The sequence below is a fragment of the Hippoglossus hippoglossus genome, chromosome 8 (assembly GCF_009819705.1).
Source record: "Hippoglossus hippoglossus isolate fHipHip1 chromosome 8, fHipHip1.pri, whole genome shotgun sequence".
Taxonomy (NCBI): Eukaryota; Metazoa; Chordata; class Actinopteri; order Pleuronectiformes; family Pleuronectidae; genus Hippoglossus; species Hippoglossus hippoglossus.
In genome coordinates this window covers 13962483-13982610 of record NC_047158.1, presented here as the reverse complement: position 1 = coordinate 13982610, position 20128 = coordinate 13962483, and the positions used below count along the sequence as shown (strand labels likewise).

At 45.5% G+C, this 20128-nt stretch overlaps 1 protein-coding gene across 2 annotated transcripts; it reads right to left on the bottom strand.

The window, feature by feature from the left end:
• Window positions 1-4224: 4224 nt before the first annotated feature.
• cdc42ep4a (CDC42 effector protein (Rho GTPase binding) 4a) lies at window positions 4225-17382 on the bottom strand. 2 transcript variants are annotated; one of them, XM_034592604.1, is made up of 2 exons: window positions 17084-17382; window positions 4225-7483 (listed from the first exon to the last, which is right to left on the bottom strand). In XM_034592604.1, exon 2 carries the CDS (start codon window positions 7329-7331, stop codon window positions 6288-6290), a length of 1044 nt encoding a protein of 347 aa, XP_034448495.1. In that variant the 5' UTR covers window positions 7332-7483; window positions 17084-17382; the 3' UTR covers window positions 4225-6287. The 2 variants fall into 2 exon arrangements, with proteins under 2 accessions (XP_034448495.1, XP_034448496.1); XM_034592605.1 differs by lacking the exon at window positions 17084-17382 and adding an exon at window positions 8408-8654.
• Between the last annotated feature and the right edge of the window lie 2746 nt (window positions 17383-20128).

Below are 20128 nucleotides of genomic sequence, written 5' to 3'. Positions count from 1 at the left end.
TGACAGAATCAATCTTTGAGAAAAAAAGAAATTGATGTGTACATTTTATTTTGATTTATGTCCCATCCACTAACATGGATAACATCCAACACAACACTCGGCTGATACAACGATAACACAACACACGATAAGGAGCTTGAGAGGTTATTTAAATATACATGTTTACGTAGGTTTATGACCTACACTGTTGCCAGCCTCCAGGGGGCGAACGAGATGTTTTGGCTTCACTTTTGCGGAGCTGACAGGTCGTCTATCTCTCGACGGTTTGGTGGAAATCCAATTATTTCAGATTTGAGGATTTGGAAATCTACTTTATATCCATCAAAAATTGCCCAAAGCTTTAGGTGCGAAGTTTTTACGACAGTGACCTTCACATGTGGGTGTACGGAGGAATGCAGTACGCGTGGACGTATATATACGTTATATATATTTATACGAGTGGTCTCCTTCCGCTCGTGTCAGCCAGCCGTGGGCAGGTCTTGGACGGGAAGCAGCCTCTGGCGGAGATGAGGGGGTAGAGAGCAGCAGAGCCCCCAGCCCCATCCTATGTGGTCATGGCTGAGTGCAGGCCAGACCAGACCTCCAGAGGACACACATGCCTGCAGGAACCGATCTTCTTTTCAGCACAGGGAGACAGGGTTAGCACAGCACGGCTCAGACAGAAGGAAAGAATGGAAAATGAGGGGATGAATCATCGTTTCTGTGCTTATGGCAAAAAAACGAGACCTTCATGTTCAGATCTGAGTACAACACGCTGAATGCTAAAAGATCACAAAGTTGATTGTGATTGACGGCTAAGTTTTAAATATCATGACTCTGAAAACAACAGAAAACTGGCGTATGTTGTTCCAGTTGTTTGTTCATTCGTAGCAAAAAAGAACCGCAGAACAGTTTTAGTCTGCTGAGTTGAACGTGGATTTAGCAATTGTGGTTCTGCTCGATGGAAAAAGACACATTTTAACGCTCAGGATCTGAGTGCTGCCCAAAAGAGGTTATGACACAATCTCCAGATTTATAAAGAAAACTGCTCGTTGCACAACGGCCGGGGGAGAACAAGAGCTGCGTTTCCCTCGGAATCACTTTTCCATCTGAGAAAAGACGTACCCACATTCTGACATACCTGCCGCAGTCCCTGCGCGGGAAGACCGCGGAGGATGGGCTAATTTTTCACAGTCGTCTTCGGCGCAAGCATCTGAAGATCTTTAAAGCGGGGACACCGGAGAAGATTCCTGCTACTCCCCCCCACCACGTGTGTGTGTGTGGTCTCCTGCTGCTGGCCCTGCAGTTCCAGGTTTTGCAGGTCAAGAGGTCAACACTGGGTACTGGAATGTTTATGTTCGCAGCTCCTGTTAGCGCCAATATCCGCAGGGCCGTCACGTCTTGTTCTCACGGAGGAACGCTTCAAACTATCTTTCAGGACACACAATGATAACATTTGTTAGTTTGACGCTCTTACACTTAGACGGGACTGAAGACACTGTGCATTTAAAAAGGACAAGACAAATTACTCTTGTAATAGGTGTTAAGATTCGATCGATAAGAAGAGGGAAGGAGAAATGTCTCTGCTGAATGATAACATACACACAGTAATGATCATTAACTCAGTTGATGTACAGTCAAACTTTATCTCGGCAGAGGAGAAGAAGAGACTATTGATCATTTAACATTGATGGATTACCAGTCAGGACAGATCTTATTGCCTGCAAGAGGAATTCTCTTCCTTGCTTTCTTGAAAAAATAAATAAAATAAACTAAACTTGGCACAGTTTAGATATTATACATCTTTGATGGGCGGGCCTTTCTCACTGGGGCACATTTTGCCCTCCCAGACACCGCGCATACATTTGGTCAGAGATATGTGTATCAAAGCATGGGAAAGGATGTCTGGAAGGCATCCAGCGTTTTCATTTTCTCTTCCAACCGCAAACACACAGTTGGGGCTTTTTTCGACCATGGCACTCGCCTTCGAGTTCTGTGCCAGAAAACAACTCCAGTCCACCCCCCCCACCCCCCTTCTAACCCCTCCCTGAGCGTAGAGCTACGCAGCAGAAATGGCTGTTTGTTTATGACCCATTAAAAAAAAGGGGGACTTGCAAACGACTGCTGCCAACATTAAAGAAAAGTGCTGGATCTGCTCGGGGAGTGGTCTGGATGTTTTTGGGGAGGGGGAGCGCTCACACACTATTATGTGCGCGTGGGAGGAGGAGGAAGGGAACGGAGCGAGGCAAAAGGGCGGCATATGAACAATTTTGTATTCTTTTCCTTTCTTCCCCCATCCCCCACTTTTTACTCCCCCCCACCCCAGCCCCTCTCTCCTTCATCTGCCCCCCCTCCCACCTTTCCTTTCCCACTCCCCCCCTCCACCAGCAGGTTGTTTAATACTTTCCAGATTTCAGCATGCCTTCGGCCTCCTGGAAGAGCCTCAAGTCTGCTGATGGAATTTGGTGGAAAAGGTTGTGGGTCCAGGCCGGGGCTCCTGACATAATAAACCTGAAGGCAATGAGCGCCTCCCATTGGTGGCTCTAGTATGGATCCAGTGTATGTTTTTCTTTTTTTTTTTTCCTCAAAAGTGAATTGGAAGGCAAAGGGAAATGACATTTGACAGCCTCTGAGCCAGATGAGAAACTACATCCAGGGTGTTTGAGGGGGAGAAACAGCTGCATGACAGACTCCTGTTACAATGGGCTTTCTATGGGGGGAGGGAGGTGAGCAGATCTCACCCATCTCCAGTGTCAAGTTTAAATGTGCGGGACAACTTGAGCGGCTGGGTTCACATCCTGCCCCTCGCTACAAATCACCACGTATAATCTCATTCGACAGTTTTGGTGATGAGTTTTGAGATTTTTTTTTTTTTTTTTTTAAAAGGGGGAGGGGGGGGCATTCCATCTCTGTAGACACTGACACGTGGGAGTCACACTGAGACGTGGTTGTGATAAAACACACTCATCAATCAACGTGGTGTTCTTGAGTGTAAGTTGATGCAGAGGTATTAAAAAGATCAATCTCAAATCTCAAAGTCAAAACGGCCATTACGCTTAACACACACACACCCATCACCAGATGGGAGCGTCGCACAACCACTAGATGGCAGTAGACGACAAGGCTTGGACCGAGCGACTCGCCTCCCATGCTGCACGTGAGGATGATTTATACTTCAGTTTAAAAAAGACAGGACTTTGAAACAAATGCAGAAGTGGTGACTCGTGGAGATTTGGGCTGTCCTCCTCAAACAAACAAACAAAAAAAACAAATCAACAATCTCCAAGAAGAGTAATGACTTCACACAGACAGTGAAAAGAAGGATCAATAGCACTGCTGGTTGGTATTGACCACAACAATCAATATAAATGGCCTGTTTCTACCGCGAGTCTAAGAATAATGACTTGTTCGGGCCCTCTGGTAGATTGAACGCTGGCTTAATGTGACTGTGACAAACTGAAAGTGGAAGGAGATTAATTCCCCTTCAATTTAAGTGTGTTTCATTTGTCGTCCGGCGCCAAATCACAACATGCATTATCTCAGGGGCACTTTCCATAGGGAGGTCGAGGATCCAAACACCCCCCCCCCCCCATCATTTGTTTTAGCATGCCAGCTCTAACGTGGAGGGATGCAGGGTGGAGACCTTGGCCTGTCTGCTGCGACCGTTGACTAAACAGAGTGCACTGAACTCTGACCGAGGCCCCGGGGCATCGCCGGTGCGTGCGGAAAGCCAAAGAGTTGGGTGTAGAAAATCGACTGTGACAGAACAGGGTCCATGATGAGAAGCGGAGGAGCCCGTTCCTTACGTGGCTGCCACACGCCCCCGTCCCTCCGCTCCCAATCAGGACAAGAACCTGTCATCGGCGAGGCTCCTCACCTTCCCTCCACCATCCATCTTTCACTCGCCCCACATCAGTACTAATGAGAATAAAGCTGCTCTAGAACAGAGCTCGTCTCTCTCTCACACAAACTTCAACACACACACACGTTTACTCATGAGTCATCACATCCCTCTCAGCTTGTATAGCTAATACTTAAGAGACGCATCCAACTTAGGCCTCAATTGCTTCCTTCCTTCCTCTTCTGGGAGAGCCAGAAAATAGTAACAGGAAACAGAGAAGGCACTCAAGGAATTCCTTTGTTAATGCTGCCGATGGAGTCGCACTCAAAAGTTATATTATCCTCTGATGTGCTGAGACAAAGAGGCAATAACACAAAAAAAAAAAGATATACGCAGCAGTAAAATATGTTCAGACTTTATTTTATTGAAAAATATAGGTTATTTTGGATAATACAGAAAAAAGGCTGTAAATATACTGTAGGAAAAAACGACAGTAAGGCAGAATATACATAATACGGAACAAAGCAACACGGACAACTTCCCATTCGCACAAGATTTACTCTGGAAATTACCTGAATATATTATGTAGTGTGTGAGCGATTGGCAATATAAATATCCAGTTATGCAAGTTCATTTGTTTTCATTTTTCTGCATGGTAGCACATCTTAAAAACACCATTTATTTCCATCTTTTTTTCTTATTTTTTTTAAACCTGCAAGCTGAACTCGAGCTGAACTCCACAGTGATTATCCAAACATAGAGGGAGGCGACAGGCAGATGTGACCGGCTCTCCCAGAAAGAGAGCCTCGCCACTGAATCTTTTTTTTTTTTGGCGAGAAAATTAATCATTTGGCACATGTCAGTTTCAGTTAAGGCAGAGACATCAATCAGCGCCACTGAGCCTCAATACTTCTGGCCACTGCATCTTTTTTTATTTTATTTGTTTTATTCATGACGCAAGAGATACAGTCAAGCTGCAATGACAAAGCAACTTGCATAAAAATAGCAAGTCTTCTAAAATGCCCCTTGCATCTATTGCTGGCTGTGTCTTCTTTCTCATCCGCTCTTCAAAAATAGCCAAATATCGCAAATATTTCTCATACATAGCAAAACAAATTTAACATCACCAGGTATTAGACACGTACAGAAGTAGTGTGTGGTCTAATAGTGCCGGCTGGTGCAATTCTTTTTTTCCCTCCATCAGTACAAACCCTTAACCCTAAAGTAGTTTTGGAACTGTTTTTACACATAAAAGGCACCCCCGGGTTTAAAGAGAATTATAATCTTTAACTGAATTCAGTTGAACCGCTGCAGTCTCTCAGATGTATAAAAAACAAGGAAGGAAGTGGTTTTCTGTGTCAGTTTGGCAGATTGATCGAAAGGAAGCTCGTCATTTCGTGCCGGTTCACGGAAATCTATGAGAAGAGTGAAATAAAAGAGTATGTTCATTGACACGAGACGAGAAAAAAAAAACGCCCGGCCCTTCTCCAGGGTGCCACACACACATGACTCCTCACTCCTTCAGTATCGTGTAGTAACATCATCCTTTAGTTAAATCAGGCTGATGTATCTCCATAAGCTTTTACGTGTTCTTTAATTCACACCGAGTCCGAGTCTGTGTCTGTGTGGTGCTCACGCCGAATTAAAAACAGAAGAGAATTTGGGGTTTGGGCTCTGTGGTCTCGCTTTGCAGCAGGAAATGGCAGCCTCTGTGCAGCGTTGCAAGGACCCTGATGTTACATAAGGGAGAAAATTGACGGATCAGTGGTACTTTAGTATAATATTTGTCTTAAGACGAGAGAGGCTCAAGGCAGGACTTCACTCTCCAGTGACAAACACAGCCCATTTTTTACTGTGACAAGGCACCCACCAGTGGTCCTGTTGTGTTGACAGAGACCTTCTGTTCGGGCTCAGGCCTCATGATGTCCCACAGCCAGAGAGAGAAAACACAACAACAACAACAACAACAGAGAGGCAGAGCGAACGAGAGAGAGAGAGAGAGAGAAAAGCACATGTGACACGTCAAGTGAGAAAAGAGAGAGCGCGTGTGAATCGAGCTTTAGTTATGGAAAGTGTTTTTCTTACAAAAAAAAAGTTCCTTTCTAACCCATTCCTCCCAGCGCACGTCTGGAATGTTCCCTGTTCAAAAAAAAAAAAAAAAAAAAAGGCGGCTGCTCTTCCATGTCACTTCTCTGAGTGTTCAACAGGGAGGGATGGATTGACACACAGTGGAGGGTAAGGCTCTCCGACAGATGGAGTTTGGCCCATCCTACAGGAGCAGGCACAGTCTTCACAGACGTTCAAAGTAAGCCTCCCATGTCACAAATTCCCATTCACAGTCCCATTCCCACAGCAGACGACTACAGTGTCTTTCCAAGTGTAAATCCACTCTGTCAAAGGACTTGCTAGTTTCACACAAACCCCCCTCCCAGAGCTCTGTCCTACTTTTTCGTCAGCTTTGAAAATCTCATACGCGGATCTCGTCATCTTCATCCTCCAGGAACGAGGAGAAGTTGCTCTCCTCCTCTGGCGGGGCACTGAAGGTGGCGCTGTCTGTGTCTCCTGCATAGGTCTGACTGTGTGGTTTCTCATCCAGGGCAGCGGAGCCGGAGCTGGACACGGAGCAGCTGTCTAGATGCTGCAAGTGTTTGGGCCTCGTCTCGGGGGTGTACTGCGGGGTGTAGGGCCCCCCGTCCTCAAGCTGCCTGTCAATAGACCTGGGTGGGTGCACGGAGCACTGCAGCTCTGCCTCTACCTCCATCTGCTCCTCTGTATCCTCGTCTTGGCCCTTCTCCATGCTGTCCTCGTCCTCGCCATGCGTGCTGAGGGGTGGTGACGCACGGCCCTCGCTGCTCTTGCCCTCCTCGTAGCCAAGGTCGTCCTCCTCCTTTTCCATCACCCCCAGGATGTCGCCGAGCATGGAGGGTCCAAGGTCGACGTGGAAAGACATCACCGACACGGCGTGCTTCATTCCTCCTCCACAGTGATAGGAGCTCTCCGGAAGCTCAGTCAGCTCGCCAAAGTCTCTCTCCTCCAGTTCCAGGAAGTGAGTGGCTGCGGCCGCACCTCTGCCGTCCACCTCGTCATGCTGCTGCTTCAGCGGACTCGAGGACAGACTCATTGCTCCCATGATGTCGCTGCGGCCTTCATCGTTGAGAAAGGGCAGAGACATGGCGTTCTTCACGTAGGTCGGTGACCCGCCTGGGAGCACCAGGCCGCTGTCGCTCTGCTGATCAACTCGGGTCACCGACTGGGAGCGTTTGCTGCTCCTGAAGGTGCGAGACAGGAGGCCGGGTCGGGGGGAGCGGGGGAAGGACGTGGTATCGGGGGGAGGTTCTCCCGAGCGGGTGCTGAGGAAGGAGGTATCTCCAAAGGCATCACCACTGCGACCGACATGCATAGTGTGGCGGAAGTCGCCCAGCGGGGCACTGATCATCTCCCTGGTCAGGTCCATGCGTGAGCGGCGCTTGGTCTGGGAGGAGCCAGACACCAGCTGTTTTAAGATTGGCATGGCGCCGGATTAGGTGCTTCCTTTTCTTTTGCACGAAGAGGTAAGAAAAAGATGGTCAGCCGATGAGAGGAGCTTCCAGACCTTGAATGTGATGCTTGTTAGAGACCTTGGAGGGAATATTGATGCTCCTTAAATTCAGTCAGCCTGGGAACCTGAAAAAATGAAGAGAAATACAATAAATTATACAGAACCAATTCAACATTATACACATTTAAAAAGAGATCAATCCTTTAAACTAAATTAAACACCGAATATAAATTGCATCGACCCTGAGAAACACAGCGAATCCTTTTCGCTAAAACACAGAAATCAGGCCAGAAATAAAGCAAAATCGAGTTTCACATTATGTTGCACAAAATATTTTCAGTCAACTGTTTTAATGCCGTCAAGTAAATAAATAAATAAATACATTTCTAAGAATTTCAAACCTTCCACTAATTACAAGAGCCGAAGCCATCAATTATGCATCTCCATAATGATAAGCAACACTCTTCAAACATCTGTGTGATGACCTCTGGGGGGAAGAAAAAAAATAAAAGATGTAACACCACAGGATTCTGTTTCAAAATGGCATTATAATTGAGAGAAAAACACCAACCACAGACCAACATGAGTCGGGTTTGCCGGAGATGACAACCTCGGCTGCACAGCACGCAGCGTCTGACCGAAAACTTATCATCCAGTTGCTCAAACGCATGTGGAACTTTAACTGGAGACATGAGAAACGACAGAGAATATCCCCCCCCCCCCCAGCCATCAGAGTTTAAGCACCAAGACGGTTTGTGAGCGACGGGTGATAGAAAACACTTCCGCAGCAGCCCAGGCCCCAGACAGAGGAAACTGCCAAGCTTGCTGCCGCTTCCTTCAGGTGCTCTACTGGAGGACAGGGGCAGGGTATCTCATTAGCCATCCCAAACATATAAAAAACACGCATGAAAAGAACACTGCCCTGGTGGTCTGCAGAATGAATTGCAAGCAGTTTCTGCAGACAGGCATCAAAAACACATGCACCTCCGACTTGTGGCGGGAAAATGTCTATGGTTTCACGTAAGCGGGCCCCGAAAGAAAGCGCTTACCTTTGCCGTTTTAAGCGAGCGCCTCTCTGGCTTGCACACAGCGCCGCTTTCTCCGTTTACTCATCTTAACACAGGGAGATCATCAAAAACAGTCAGCGGCTTAACCTTGACTTCTGGATTTCTTACAGGCGAGCCTTCAAACGATATTTAAGTCAGAGTTGTTTTGGGTAGAAGTGCCGTTTGGGGGATTTCTCCTCTTTAATGTGGCAGGCGCTTTTGAAGTTCACCGACCTCGTTCATCTGCTTCCACCCCCCCCGCCTCCTTTCTTTGCCAGCTGAGCCGCTATACTCCTCTTCCTGTTCAGGCCCTCACCTGCTTTGGTCTCCATAGAAACACCCTCCTGCAAGCAAGCAACAGCACTTCCTGTCAGGGGCCGCAGAACGCTCCGGGCTTCGTACCAGCGTGCAACACATGGCCTCCTTCTGTGTCGATCCGCAGCTCAGACAATACTCGCTTTTAATCTGATGTTTTCACTAACCACCCATCCATACTGTGGGTATATTTTTGTATTGCTCCAAAATGGAAAGAAGTAAAAATATACATGTGTTCCAACGTGGGACACGAAGCGATCTGTATCAAGAGAAGCATATAGGCTGCGTGTAAACTTGTAAGCCTTATTTAACCGAGGCTGAGACGAGATGTGAAAACTTTCCATGAACTCCAAGTGTTTTTGCGCCAACACACACAAACAAGGTCACTTTTTTCACAGACACATGTTTATTATTGAAGCTGCATGCTCTGATTTGTTTTTTGGGGAAATAATGAGGAAATAATTCACACCCAGCACGAAAAACAAAAAAAACAAAAAAAAAAGAAGCAGAAAAATGATGAGTAGTTGCTTCTGGGTGGTATAAACAGACAGGGGAAAACAACTCGCAGATGAAACAGGGAGATGGTAAAATCCCATCTCCATCTCCTTCATCTCAGCGCCCCAGGCCAGGATCAAGCTGAGAAGCTCAATGGCATGACCATCTCAGGGATGCAGAAATTTGTTTCAGACTGTACCAGGCAGACTGTTCTTCATCAGCCGAATCTAAACCAGACCCCGGGAACTCTGCAGAATCAAAACCTGATTTAGTATGGCCCTGTTGTATTTATAGCCTTGTGTGTCTTTGCATTAGAGCGTGTGTGTGTGAATGTACGCATGTGTGTATGCCTTAGAAGGCAGCAGTTAGCGTGGGAACTACGGGGTCACAGCGGGGAGGGGGGTGATTTTATAAACAGACTTTCTCAACACTCAGGGTCAGGCTGCTGCAGAGATCACTGGAGACACAGAACGTGGGACAGAATCAGACGCATCTGCCTCATTTCCAATTTGACAGCGAGACCAGAACAGCTTCTGATAAGCTAACACCCACTGGACGTGTCTGACCCGCAGAGCAGCAGCCCCGTAAATGATTGGAGTTTTTGGAAGATGACTGACGAGCTTTTATTCGGATGCGGCGCACGCATGATCCCATTAATTTCCAAAATGTGTGAGAAAATGATTTTCCAGCCAATTCCCTCCAAGTGTATATACTATTCTATGGGAAAACGCAATGCGTTTATAGATTGCGAAACTCAATTATCAATTTAAATACCTAGGCTGGGTCCGTGGAGGGTTTCTAAATCTGTTTAAACATCATATGGTTATAGCCACGACTCTGTGGGAAGAAAATACACACCCAGGTCTTCAGAGGGAAAAGCACACAAATAACAGAGAAAGGCAGCAAACAGAAACGGGTTATTTTACTCCGACTGAACTGCACGGGTGAAGAAAAAAGAAGGCAGCCATTATACATCAGACAATAAACTGACTCTGTTCACCTGGGAGAGGTTCGAGTCTCAGAGGAAATGCTGCAGTCATCTCTTAACGCCGAGCACAGATGCTACATCAGAGGAAGTGAGCGCACAGCGGCTGTGAGCACAAGCTGCGACTCAGAAATCACTCATATCATTAACATGCATCCATTAAGGTTTTACAGCTCACACACACACACACACACACACACACACACACACACACACACACACACACACACACACACACACACACACACACACACACACACACACACACACACACACACACACACACACACACACACACACACACACAAGTGAATTTATATTCATGACAAAGATTTCCTGTTCAACATCACAGACGTATTGACCCCCCCGGATGATTTGTGTTTAGGACGAATATAACTTCTCACTTCTTGTCAATACTCTCACAATAGGCCAGACAACAATAATACACAAGAGATCACTCAAACACACACACGTACATGGCGAATGGTCCATTTCCCTAATTGAGTATTGATGCACCGTCTTTGTGCTTAATTCATCCAGTGTGTATTCCACTGTCTGGGAGAGGGTGGCTGCTGCTGCTGCTGCTGCCCTGGTGGTGGTGGGGGTTGTCTGTCTGCCTCATTTGAAGCCAGTGACCTGGACGGACAAGCAAATAACCCTGAGGGGGAAATGACATTAGGGGGGGGAGGCCCCTTTGGATGGAGGCACCCAAATGTGTGTCAAAAAACAAGCACTAATATTGCAGTTTTCCTCCATCTCGCTGACATCTCAACCTAAAAATTAGTCTAGACGACTTCATTCCACTTGCAAGTAAAAACCGAGGTTTATTACAACATCTAACTGCAATACCAGGTATTCTGTTCAGACACACACACACACACACACACACACACACACACACACACACACACACACACACACACACACACACACACACACACACACACACACACACACACACACACACACACACACACACACACACACACACACACACACACACACACCAGTAATTAAGCAGACAAATGGCGTCTAATAGATAGCTATCTGCCACGCAACTCAGTTAGCAGGCCTGAATATCTCATTTAGGAAGGAGCAGCCCTAGGACGAACAGTGGAAATCACATTATCTCTCAATCACACAGACGGGGAACAAAATGAATCAGGCGGATGCTGCCCTCTGAGATAAATGCAGCAATGAGAAAACACACCGGTCTAATGAGAATTTACAAATAAAGCCCCCAGAGGCTTTACATAAAAAGCCAGATTTAGCTGTTGTTTAAATGGCCCATTTGGGGCCCTCTAAATGGGCACTGCCATTTGCTTGTAGTTTTATGGATTTCGGGATCAAGTTGTTGACCTGCAGTCTTTCTTGGAGTTCTCTCTTGCCACACCACCCTTTTTCCCCAATGCCGTTCTCCACCGTGCAGTTCCAGGATTTAAGTGTAAATCCGCTGCAGTCTGAAGAGCGAGACAAATCCAAAAATGTGTTACTGTTAAATTCAGAAAACGATGAGGAAACGTCGCCCGCGGCAACAGGCTTAGCCGGCATTTGCTGACCGGCTCCTGTTCCCACAGACCCTGACCTGAGCATGTTAGAGTCCAACTTTATTTAATTGCACTTTGAAGACCTAGAGCTGCAATGATCTGTCGAATAGCAGAATTAGTAACTGTCAATATTTATATTAAATGCAAACCGATTCACCTTGTCCTGATTCGAATACCTGAATTTAGATATCTGCCAATACTGGAGCTCTTTTTGGTCATCATTGTTATGTGAAAGTTTTTTATTATGATAGCAAATAATATAAAAATGTTTTAATTATTCCAAATATATTTATGAACTTTATGAACTGTAGGCTTCACACAATCATGTAGATGTAGCATAGGATAGCAAATTACTAAGACACCTGCTTTAATGTTTTGAAAAAGGGAGTACTTTTCTATACGAGTAAAAAAAAATGTCAATTGTAAAAAGTTAATTGGGACAACTGGATAGCCAATTTATGCTACAATATTTTGTTTATGGGATTATAATTTTATTAGAATTCATAAAAAACATCAGATTATTGACTAAGGACTGATAAATGTAGCAGAAACACTTTTTAAATGGTAAATAGAAGTTTTGGGTGTTTTGGAAAGTTGGTTTGATAAAATATATTAGTCATTTCAGCCCTATATGGACAGAACCTAGAATAATGTGCTTAAGTTGAGTAAAAAGATACTAGAAACCTGTGTGTGTATTTCTCAAGCACAGACAAACGAGAACTCGCATATCAGTGTTTTGGCCGTCCCCACTCATACCTGGCACGCTGGTGTGAGGCGGTCTGTTATGCTAATATCACACTTTACCCAGCAGGACATTCTGCTTAGTACAGATCAAAGCACAGCAGAGTTTTAGAGCTTTCCTGCGAATAAGAGTCCCTGTAGGTTTTTTTTTTCAGTTGGCATTCGCAATCACTGACTTATCACTGAGATCCGTGAGGGGAATATTTTAGGTAAGCTGCTTGGACTGGAGGAACCAACTTACAAAATTCTGCAGTGTTTAAAAATAGCATCCAGTGGACTGGTAAATAAGTACACAAGTCCATAAGTGTGTTAGTGTTGTATAATCAGCGTGGATTGGCCAGTGCAAACATGAACTCATCGTATAATCATTGACGTGGTGGATATAAAACTCAGACAGAAAAGGTGAGCGACACAGAGCGGAGCCATCAGCCAATGACAGAGGTTCCTGGCAGAGAACAGGCCCGCAGCCAGTCGTGTCGACGTGTAGCAGCTGACCTCTGATACCCGAGAGGAGATGACTTGTCTCTTTTACATTTGCAGCCAACACAGCCTCCAGACATGACACTACGTCTCCTTCTCTGCTCTCACTAAAGGCGACAGCTTTGATTACAGACACAAACAGCGAATGACGGACAAGGAGGCTATACACCAAGTTTTCTGTGCGCCAAACAAGACACGTTCACGGTTTCGACAATGCCTTATTATACACAAACAACGCTGTCCGCCCCTGCTCTTGCCATCGCCTCTATTTGGAATACATTTCACAAACATGCCTCTGAAATTACAGCCGGCGTCGCTCAGCATCAACGTCATCTGTGTGTATTGGGCATGGCATCTAAATAAACATGGAGGTTGGTGGGGGTAGGGCAGAAATTGGCACCAGTGTGGAATCAAGTTTACTTAAGAGGGTCGCTTAGGGGCTGGAGGCAATCCCAGCTCGACATTGGTTGAGAGGAGGGGAACACCCTGGACAGGTCGCCAGCCCATCACAAGACCAGCATACAGAGGCAAACCAACATTCACACATATTTGGAGTCTCCAATCAAACTAACCCCAGTCTTTGGACTGCGAGAGGAGGTCAGAGTACAGGGAGAACATGCAAACTCCACACAGAAAAGATCCTCGCCAAACCGACCTTCTTGCAGTGGGGCGACAGTGCTAACCACTGCACTGCCCTATGCCTGCCAGAAATGAATGATTTCTGTAATAAGACATGGCTGAAACCTGATATCGCTCTCATTATCCAGCCGGACAAGAAAGGTCAGCAACCAGCTTCGGGTCATTAATAACCGTCCCTGTCCCCACAAAGATGTCTGAGGACCCTTGAGTGGTGCATGTGCACAGAGCGGCAAGAATATGACTGATTATTGTTGAGGTATGTGACCGACACCAATAGCCTCGACTCAACAATTTGCCAACTCTTTTCCAGAAGTTCATATTTCATGTGCCAGTGTTTGACAGAGAAATAGGTTGGCGTGTCCGGGGGTCCGCAGGAAGGGCAGGGGAGAAAATGAGGCGGTAAACCCTCCCATCTCTCCGGAAATCTCTCAGCCTGCCCTTCCTGGCCACACATCATGTAAACAAGGCCTCGGCCCCCCCCCCCCCATCAGGCTATGTTACTGATGGGCTAAGCTAACAAACACAGCTCATATCGCCATCAACACTCAGTTTTAATAACCTCACAGGGTCCGGGACAGAGCTGGGACTGCTCAACAGCAGCTCTTAGTGCACTGTACCTCAGGCTGAGTTACTTTAATTATTTTTAGGAGGCTGAATCTCCTCCAGAGCAGGTATCTGATGAGTCACAGCTCATGACGGCTCTGGCCTCAGGCCCAGGTGTCTGTGTTGTCACCTAGGTGCCTCTTCAGAGCTGCAGAAAAAAGGAGCGAGCTTAGGTTTTTAAAAAAGGAAACTCAAGTGAAAACTTGTGCTCTCGCTGGAAGGAATGCAGGGAAATTATGGGACCCAGAGAATCTTGCTTTAAAGTGCGAGAGTGCCATAATTATAGGGTCAAGGGAGCATAAAAAAGCAACAAGCTGCTTGTTCGGCTTCCCTCGCAGGTTGGAGGGAAGCCGAACAAGCAGCTATCAAACTACGAAGGGCTTTTTGTCAAAGATTAGATTTTTTTTTTTTGAAAAGCCAGAGAGCACTCGACAGCTTTATGGGCGATTTAGGCCACAGAGAGGCAATCTGCAGTGTCACTCAAGTGGATAATCATTTTACTGAGTGTCAATTCTCCTTCAGAATTTAGTATCCAATTATTGGATTAATGGAAATAAAACTGCAGGGAAGATGAAAATTAAAGAATGACTTCTTCAACTCTCTGCATATTTGTGCAGTTTAAAATAACAACCCCCCCTGCTGCTGCTCTCTATTGCCACAGTGACATCACCCTTATACAATATTTACAACTGGTGACAAGGAAACAGGATGGAGGAAAAAAAACTGAATAAACATTTCCTGCGACCCAAAGTACCAACCCCAGCACACTGGGTCACAATGCAGCAGCATGCTGGATAAGGACAGAAAACAATGCCTCCAAACAAAAGACCCAGGAACAAACACGGCATTCACACACTGACACATGAGACGCCCTTAGAATTTGATGTTGGGACAACAAGGTCATAAAAAAAAAAAAAAGGTAGGTGGCAGCGTACCAATAAACTGTTTAAACTTTATGCCACAATGTCAAACTACATCTAAGCAGGAAGTAAATTATCCACCAAGCTGGTTTTATCATTTGTAGGCCTGTGGTAGGATCTCAGGGGAGATGACAACAACCCTACATGCTACTTAAACTACAGATCATTCAAAAGGCCGGTGTTGTAGTCTATAATAATCCAGCAGTTCACTATCACCGTGCTCAAACAGTTTATATTGGCATTTCCTGGAATGTGAAGGGGCTGGACAGGACACACACACGCACACACACGCACAAACTCCAGACATGTTCAAACTTGGGTGCAGGACCATACACTCGCTGGCCACAAATAACAGTTTAAAGAATTGCACTTCAGCACCACCGCCGAGGGATTTCGGAGATTCTGATTATCTCCAACATGCAAAAGTCAGGCGCAAAAACTTGTTCACTTTGGTTTAAAAAAAGAAAAAAGAAAGAACAATCAGAGCAGGTTGGGTTTCCTGGGCTTCCAGCCAGCTGAGGCTGTCTACAATGTGCGGTGCCCAATAACAGAGTGCTTGGCACAGTGTCCAACACCGCACAAACCAAGACTAGCTTTCACCTTCGGGCACTAAACATATGTCTCCTGCAGGCAATTAGATGCTTTGTAATTTAAGAAACAAGAGGAAAGTAGAGGGAGCAGAACCAGTGCGGGCTGGTTTAAAAAGAATGTGTCGCCTGTTCAAAAGGAGGCATTTCACAGGCACTTCTGGGAAAAAGTAAACAGACCATAAGCCTATAACACGTGAAATCTTGGCAACGAGGCTCGGTTGTTTGCTGTGTCGTCGACTTACATCCGTCACAGAGGCCCGGCAGAGGGAGTTGACATCACATCACGAAAAAAAGAAAAAAAAAAAACTCTGTTTACTTTGGTTAAGAGGGGTCCAATGTCATATTTAAACCTATAGGGGAACAGAGAAATCCACCCATGGTACCTCACAAGCAGAGACCTGCGATAACATGATCTCCTCAAACAACTGCAGAGGAGCTCTTCTCAGGACGGCAGTGATGGAGCGATGGCCGACAGACCTGAGGCCCATCACCTCATTGTTCCAGTGAGTGAGCTCATCCGATGCCACAGTGACACGGCCGCTGCCAAGCAAACTGGAGAGGGCGGGCCAAGGCGGTCATGTGGGTAATGAAGTGGACAAACAAGGCAGGTGTGCAGTGCATGCTGGGGCAGAAAGTGTATAATGTGAGGTTTTTCTTTTTTTTTGTTTAGTCATCTGATCTGAATTCAGAGGCAGCATCTGGCCCAGTTTTTTTTTTTGCATATTCCTTTCACTTCCTGTGTTGACTCATTCTAGAGTAAGTTTGCACACACACACGCAAACCTGATTTGCAAACATTTGCAATCAAAGCATTTCCCCATTTACAACACATTCACCCAGTATGTCATCAAACACGTGTGTGGCCTAATTTTGAATATTTTGCTTATCTTCTGACGTCAAATAAGAAAAGCAAAGTGATATAATATAACACAAACACTTTGGATGAATTTGATCCACAGCATCACTCAGATAATCCAAGAATATGAATAATACCACATGGTTTCAAAGGGTGTGTGGACCAAACAACACGATTTCCTCGAACGCTATTTCCTCAACAAAGAAACCCTTGAAAACAGGAACATTTATGTCCATTTAACGGCTCTAGATTCACTGCTGTGTTTACAACCCACTGGAGCTTCGATCCCATTACAATAAAGCTGTGATTCAGGGTGGGTCACTGGCAGGAGAACAATAAGTAGCCGGCCACAAAAGCGTCAGCTGGCTGTGCGCACCGTGCGCTCCGCTGAATAAAGCAGGGATGAATCCATCAAGGAACCGCATGCAACGCACACATATAAAAACACATCTAATCCTCTAGAGAAGTTCCAGTTTGAGCACACACGGAAGAAACGCGCGCACACTTACCGAGCATCCCATTCATAAAAAGCCGGGTGCAGCTGCACTTCTAGGCCCCCAGCAGGTTGACGATGGGGGCGCGTTCATGGAAAAAGGGAGATGTAGAAGAAAAAAAACACACACACACGCTCGGATGAAAACGTGCGCGTCCGAACGAAGCTGCCACACGGACGTGCCCCTGTTTTTCTTTCTGTAGAAAATATTATGTTAGCTGCCACCGCATCCTCACGAGCGGTGCTGCTGCTCCGGAGCGCAATAACTCGGCCACACACCACAATGGGGATGATGCCTGCTGCCTGGGTAGTGCGCGTGAACACGCCTCCTCGACGCGGCTCCTTAAAGACACAGGCTGCCCCGCGTGGGGCCCCACGCACTGGCTCGGTGCGGTGTCCCTCACGGGGAGGAGGCGGGCTCAGTGTCATGCACACTGATGGGGTGAAAGCCAGGGGAACGGAGTCACTCTTACAAACCACCAGTACCAGTGGGGTAAGATGTCTCACGATTAAATATTTAACCAAAATGAAAATGAATCCACAAAAACACATATTTAACATTTAAAGGGATAGTTCACCCCAAACATGAAAATTCACTCATTGTCTACTCACCACTATGCCGATGGAGGGGTGGGTGAAGTGTTTGAGTCCACAAAACACTTTTGGAGTTTCAGGGGTAAACACTGTTGAAGCTAAGTCCAATACAACTGAAGTAACTGGTGACTCCTTCTTCAACTTTAATAAAACAACAGAAAAAAACCCATAACATGCCTCCATACTCCTCCTGTGGGGTCATCCAAGTGTCAGGAAACCTCGACATTTAAATTCGCCTCAAAACGGTGTCATTTACACCATGTTTTTAGCCTAAATGTCCTCTGATATCCTCCTCTGGAGCCACATTCATGTTCGCTCTCACAACATAAGTAAATGTCTCACTATTATATATTTAATAAAATAAAAAGGAATCCACAAATACACCATGTAATGCTGTAATCATATTGGCCTACATTGCGGTGTTGTGTTTATATGTCTCTCCTTTCTCACTTTCTCATTTGGATATTAGAAATGTCCGTGGCTGATGACGAAGGACTCACGTGTCACTGAGAGTAAACATTTCTGTGATTGAGAAACTCCCAAAAAAGAGGCGAGGATAATTTGGATAAAACAAGAGCATGTTATAATTGTAATTGTAATAAGTGTAGCTTATTACCTCCACCAAGGAGGTTATGTTTTCATCTGCATTTTATTGTTTATTAGTTGGCAGGATTATGGATTACCACAAACCTTGGTATAAGGCGGCGGTTTATCAGGGGGCAGATCCAGGGACATTTTTTGACTCTCTTTAACTTTGCAGGACGTTGATTTATCAGATAATTATGTCTTAATCTTGATTTAAAATTAGACTATATTTATGGGCTTAGTATCAACGAGTGCTTGCCATTTTGTGCAGATCAAAATCTGGATCTAGAGGATTTTAATGGGGTTTAATTGGCATGTTGGCTTTAATAAGTAGGGCTAGAAATTCATATGTAGGGCTTGTTTTAACATAAGGGAACTGTTGGGCCTTGGCAGACACATGCTTTCTTTTAAGTGCAATTCTAATTGTCAATGGGATGCGAGTGAAAGTTTAAAAATAGCCTCACATCCTAATGAAATAAACCCTCTGAAAAGCAAAATGTCTGAAAGCTGTCATGGATCTCACTCTGTCTGCAAACACTCAATACTTGTGACCATTTGTTTGACCATGTGTATTCCACGTCGATCAGCTGACCTCGGCCAGCGACCGGTCATTAGAACCTTTAGCAATGGAAATGAGGGGGAAGCAGCTGAGTCACAGCCCGAGGCCGTGCACGCTCACCCTGAGCTCGAGGAAAAGGAATGTGTGAACGGCTGATAGGTATCAAAGGGCAAAGGTCACCCTCCTTCAGTACCTGGAGAGAAGGACCATTCACGTTTGTCCTTCACAGACAAACTGCAGTTCATCAGCACAATGCTATTTTTTGAAAAACTCTGGTAATTCATAATATTTGGGTGCGATATGAACCGAGTGTCCATCACACACACTCAAAAGGAATTTTTTTCTCCCTCTGGCAATGTTCCCAGTCGGATCTGTCCCACCAGCTGATGGGAGAGCAGGATTCTTTATGGTGAGAATTTGACTGCAGTGGCCTTTTGTCCAGGCTCAAGCTGCGTTTTGTCAATCCCAAAAGTATCAGTTCTACCACTCTCTTCTAAACTGACTCACACTTTTACTCTCTGTCCAACCATGTTGATGAAATCTGGTAGAGGTATTGGGCAATGGACTGCAAACACTGCACTAAGCTACTAAGCTACTCATCTGCGTTTACAGCACATGCACCTCGTCTGTGTTCAGATCTATTCCTCCGGACCCGATCATGAAAGTTTAAAATGCACAAACAAGTAAAGATAAACTTCTTTACTGACCAGTCAAGAGATACAATTCAAAACAAACAAACAAAATCGCACCTTTCTTTAATAACTTGTGGATAAATTCCCTTAAAGTCATGTAAAGTTCACGGTTGGCTCATTATTTCCTCATCCTGCTGCTGTAGCAACCTCAAATCCTACCTTTGTTTTTTTTGTTTTTTTATCTTCAGCAGGTTTGACAGCTCTTTTCAGGAGAAGATCAGAGGAGGATCTTTGTGCAGTGTGTCTGCGCCTCTGCTCTGTCTCTCCATATTTGATGTTCTTGACTCTTTTTAAAAGTCAGTCGAGGCGTTCTGGACAGTCGGGTAATTCTCAAGCTGTCGGACCATTTGTCCTCATTTCACCATCTGCTGCTCAGAGGGTCAGATGCTGAGGGTGAACGGAAAATTGAAACCCCCGTAAAACATTCACATGTTGGAGTTTTGGCAGCGGATTACAGATTGTGATACCAGTCTGTTGTTGTGTATGTTATTTCATTACGATTGTTGCTGTGGTGTCGGATGATCGAGGAGAAGTTGTGAGATTTCTGTCATCAGTTTCACATGCGACGAGTACATAATCGTCTTTGTTTTTCTAATTCCAAATCAGAGACGGTGTTAAAATAATGTCAGGT

Coding starts and splice junctions, on each gene's coding strand:
- cdc42ep4a (XM_034592604.1), bottom strand. CDS start 7,331: ATGCCAATCTTAAAACAGCTGGTGTCTGGCTCCTCCCAGACCAAGCGC.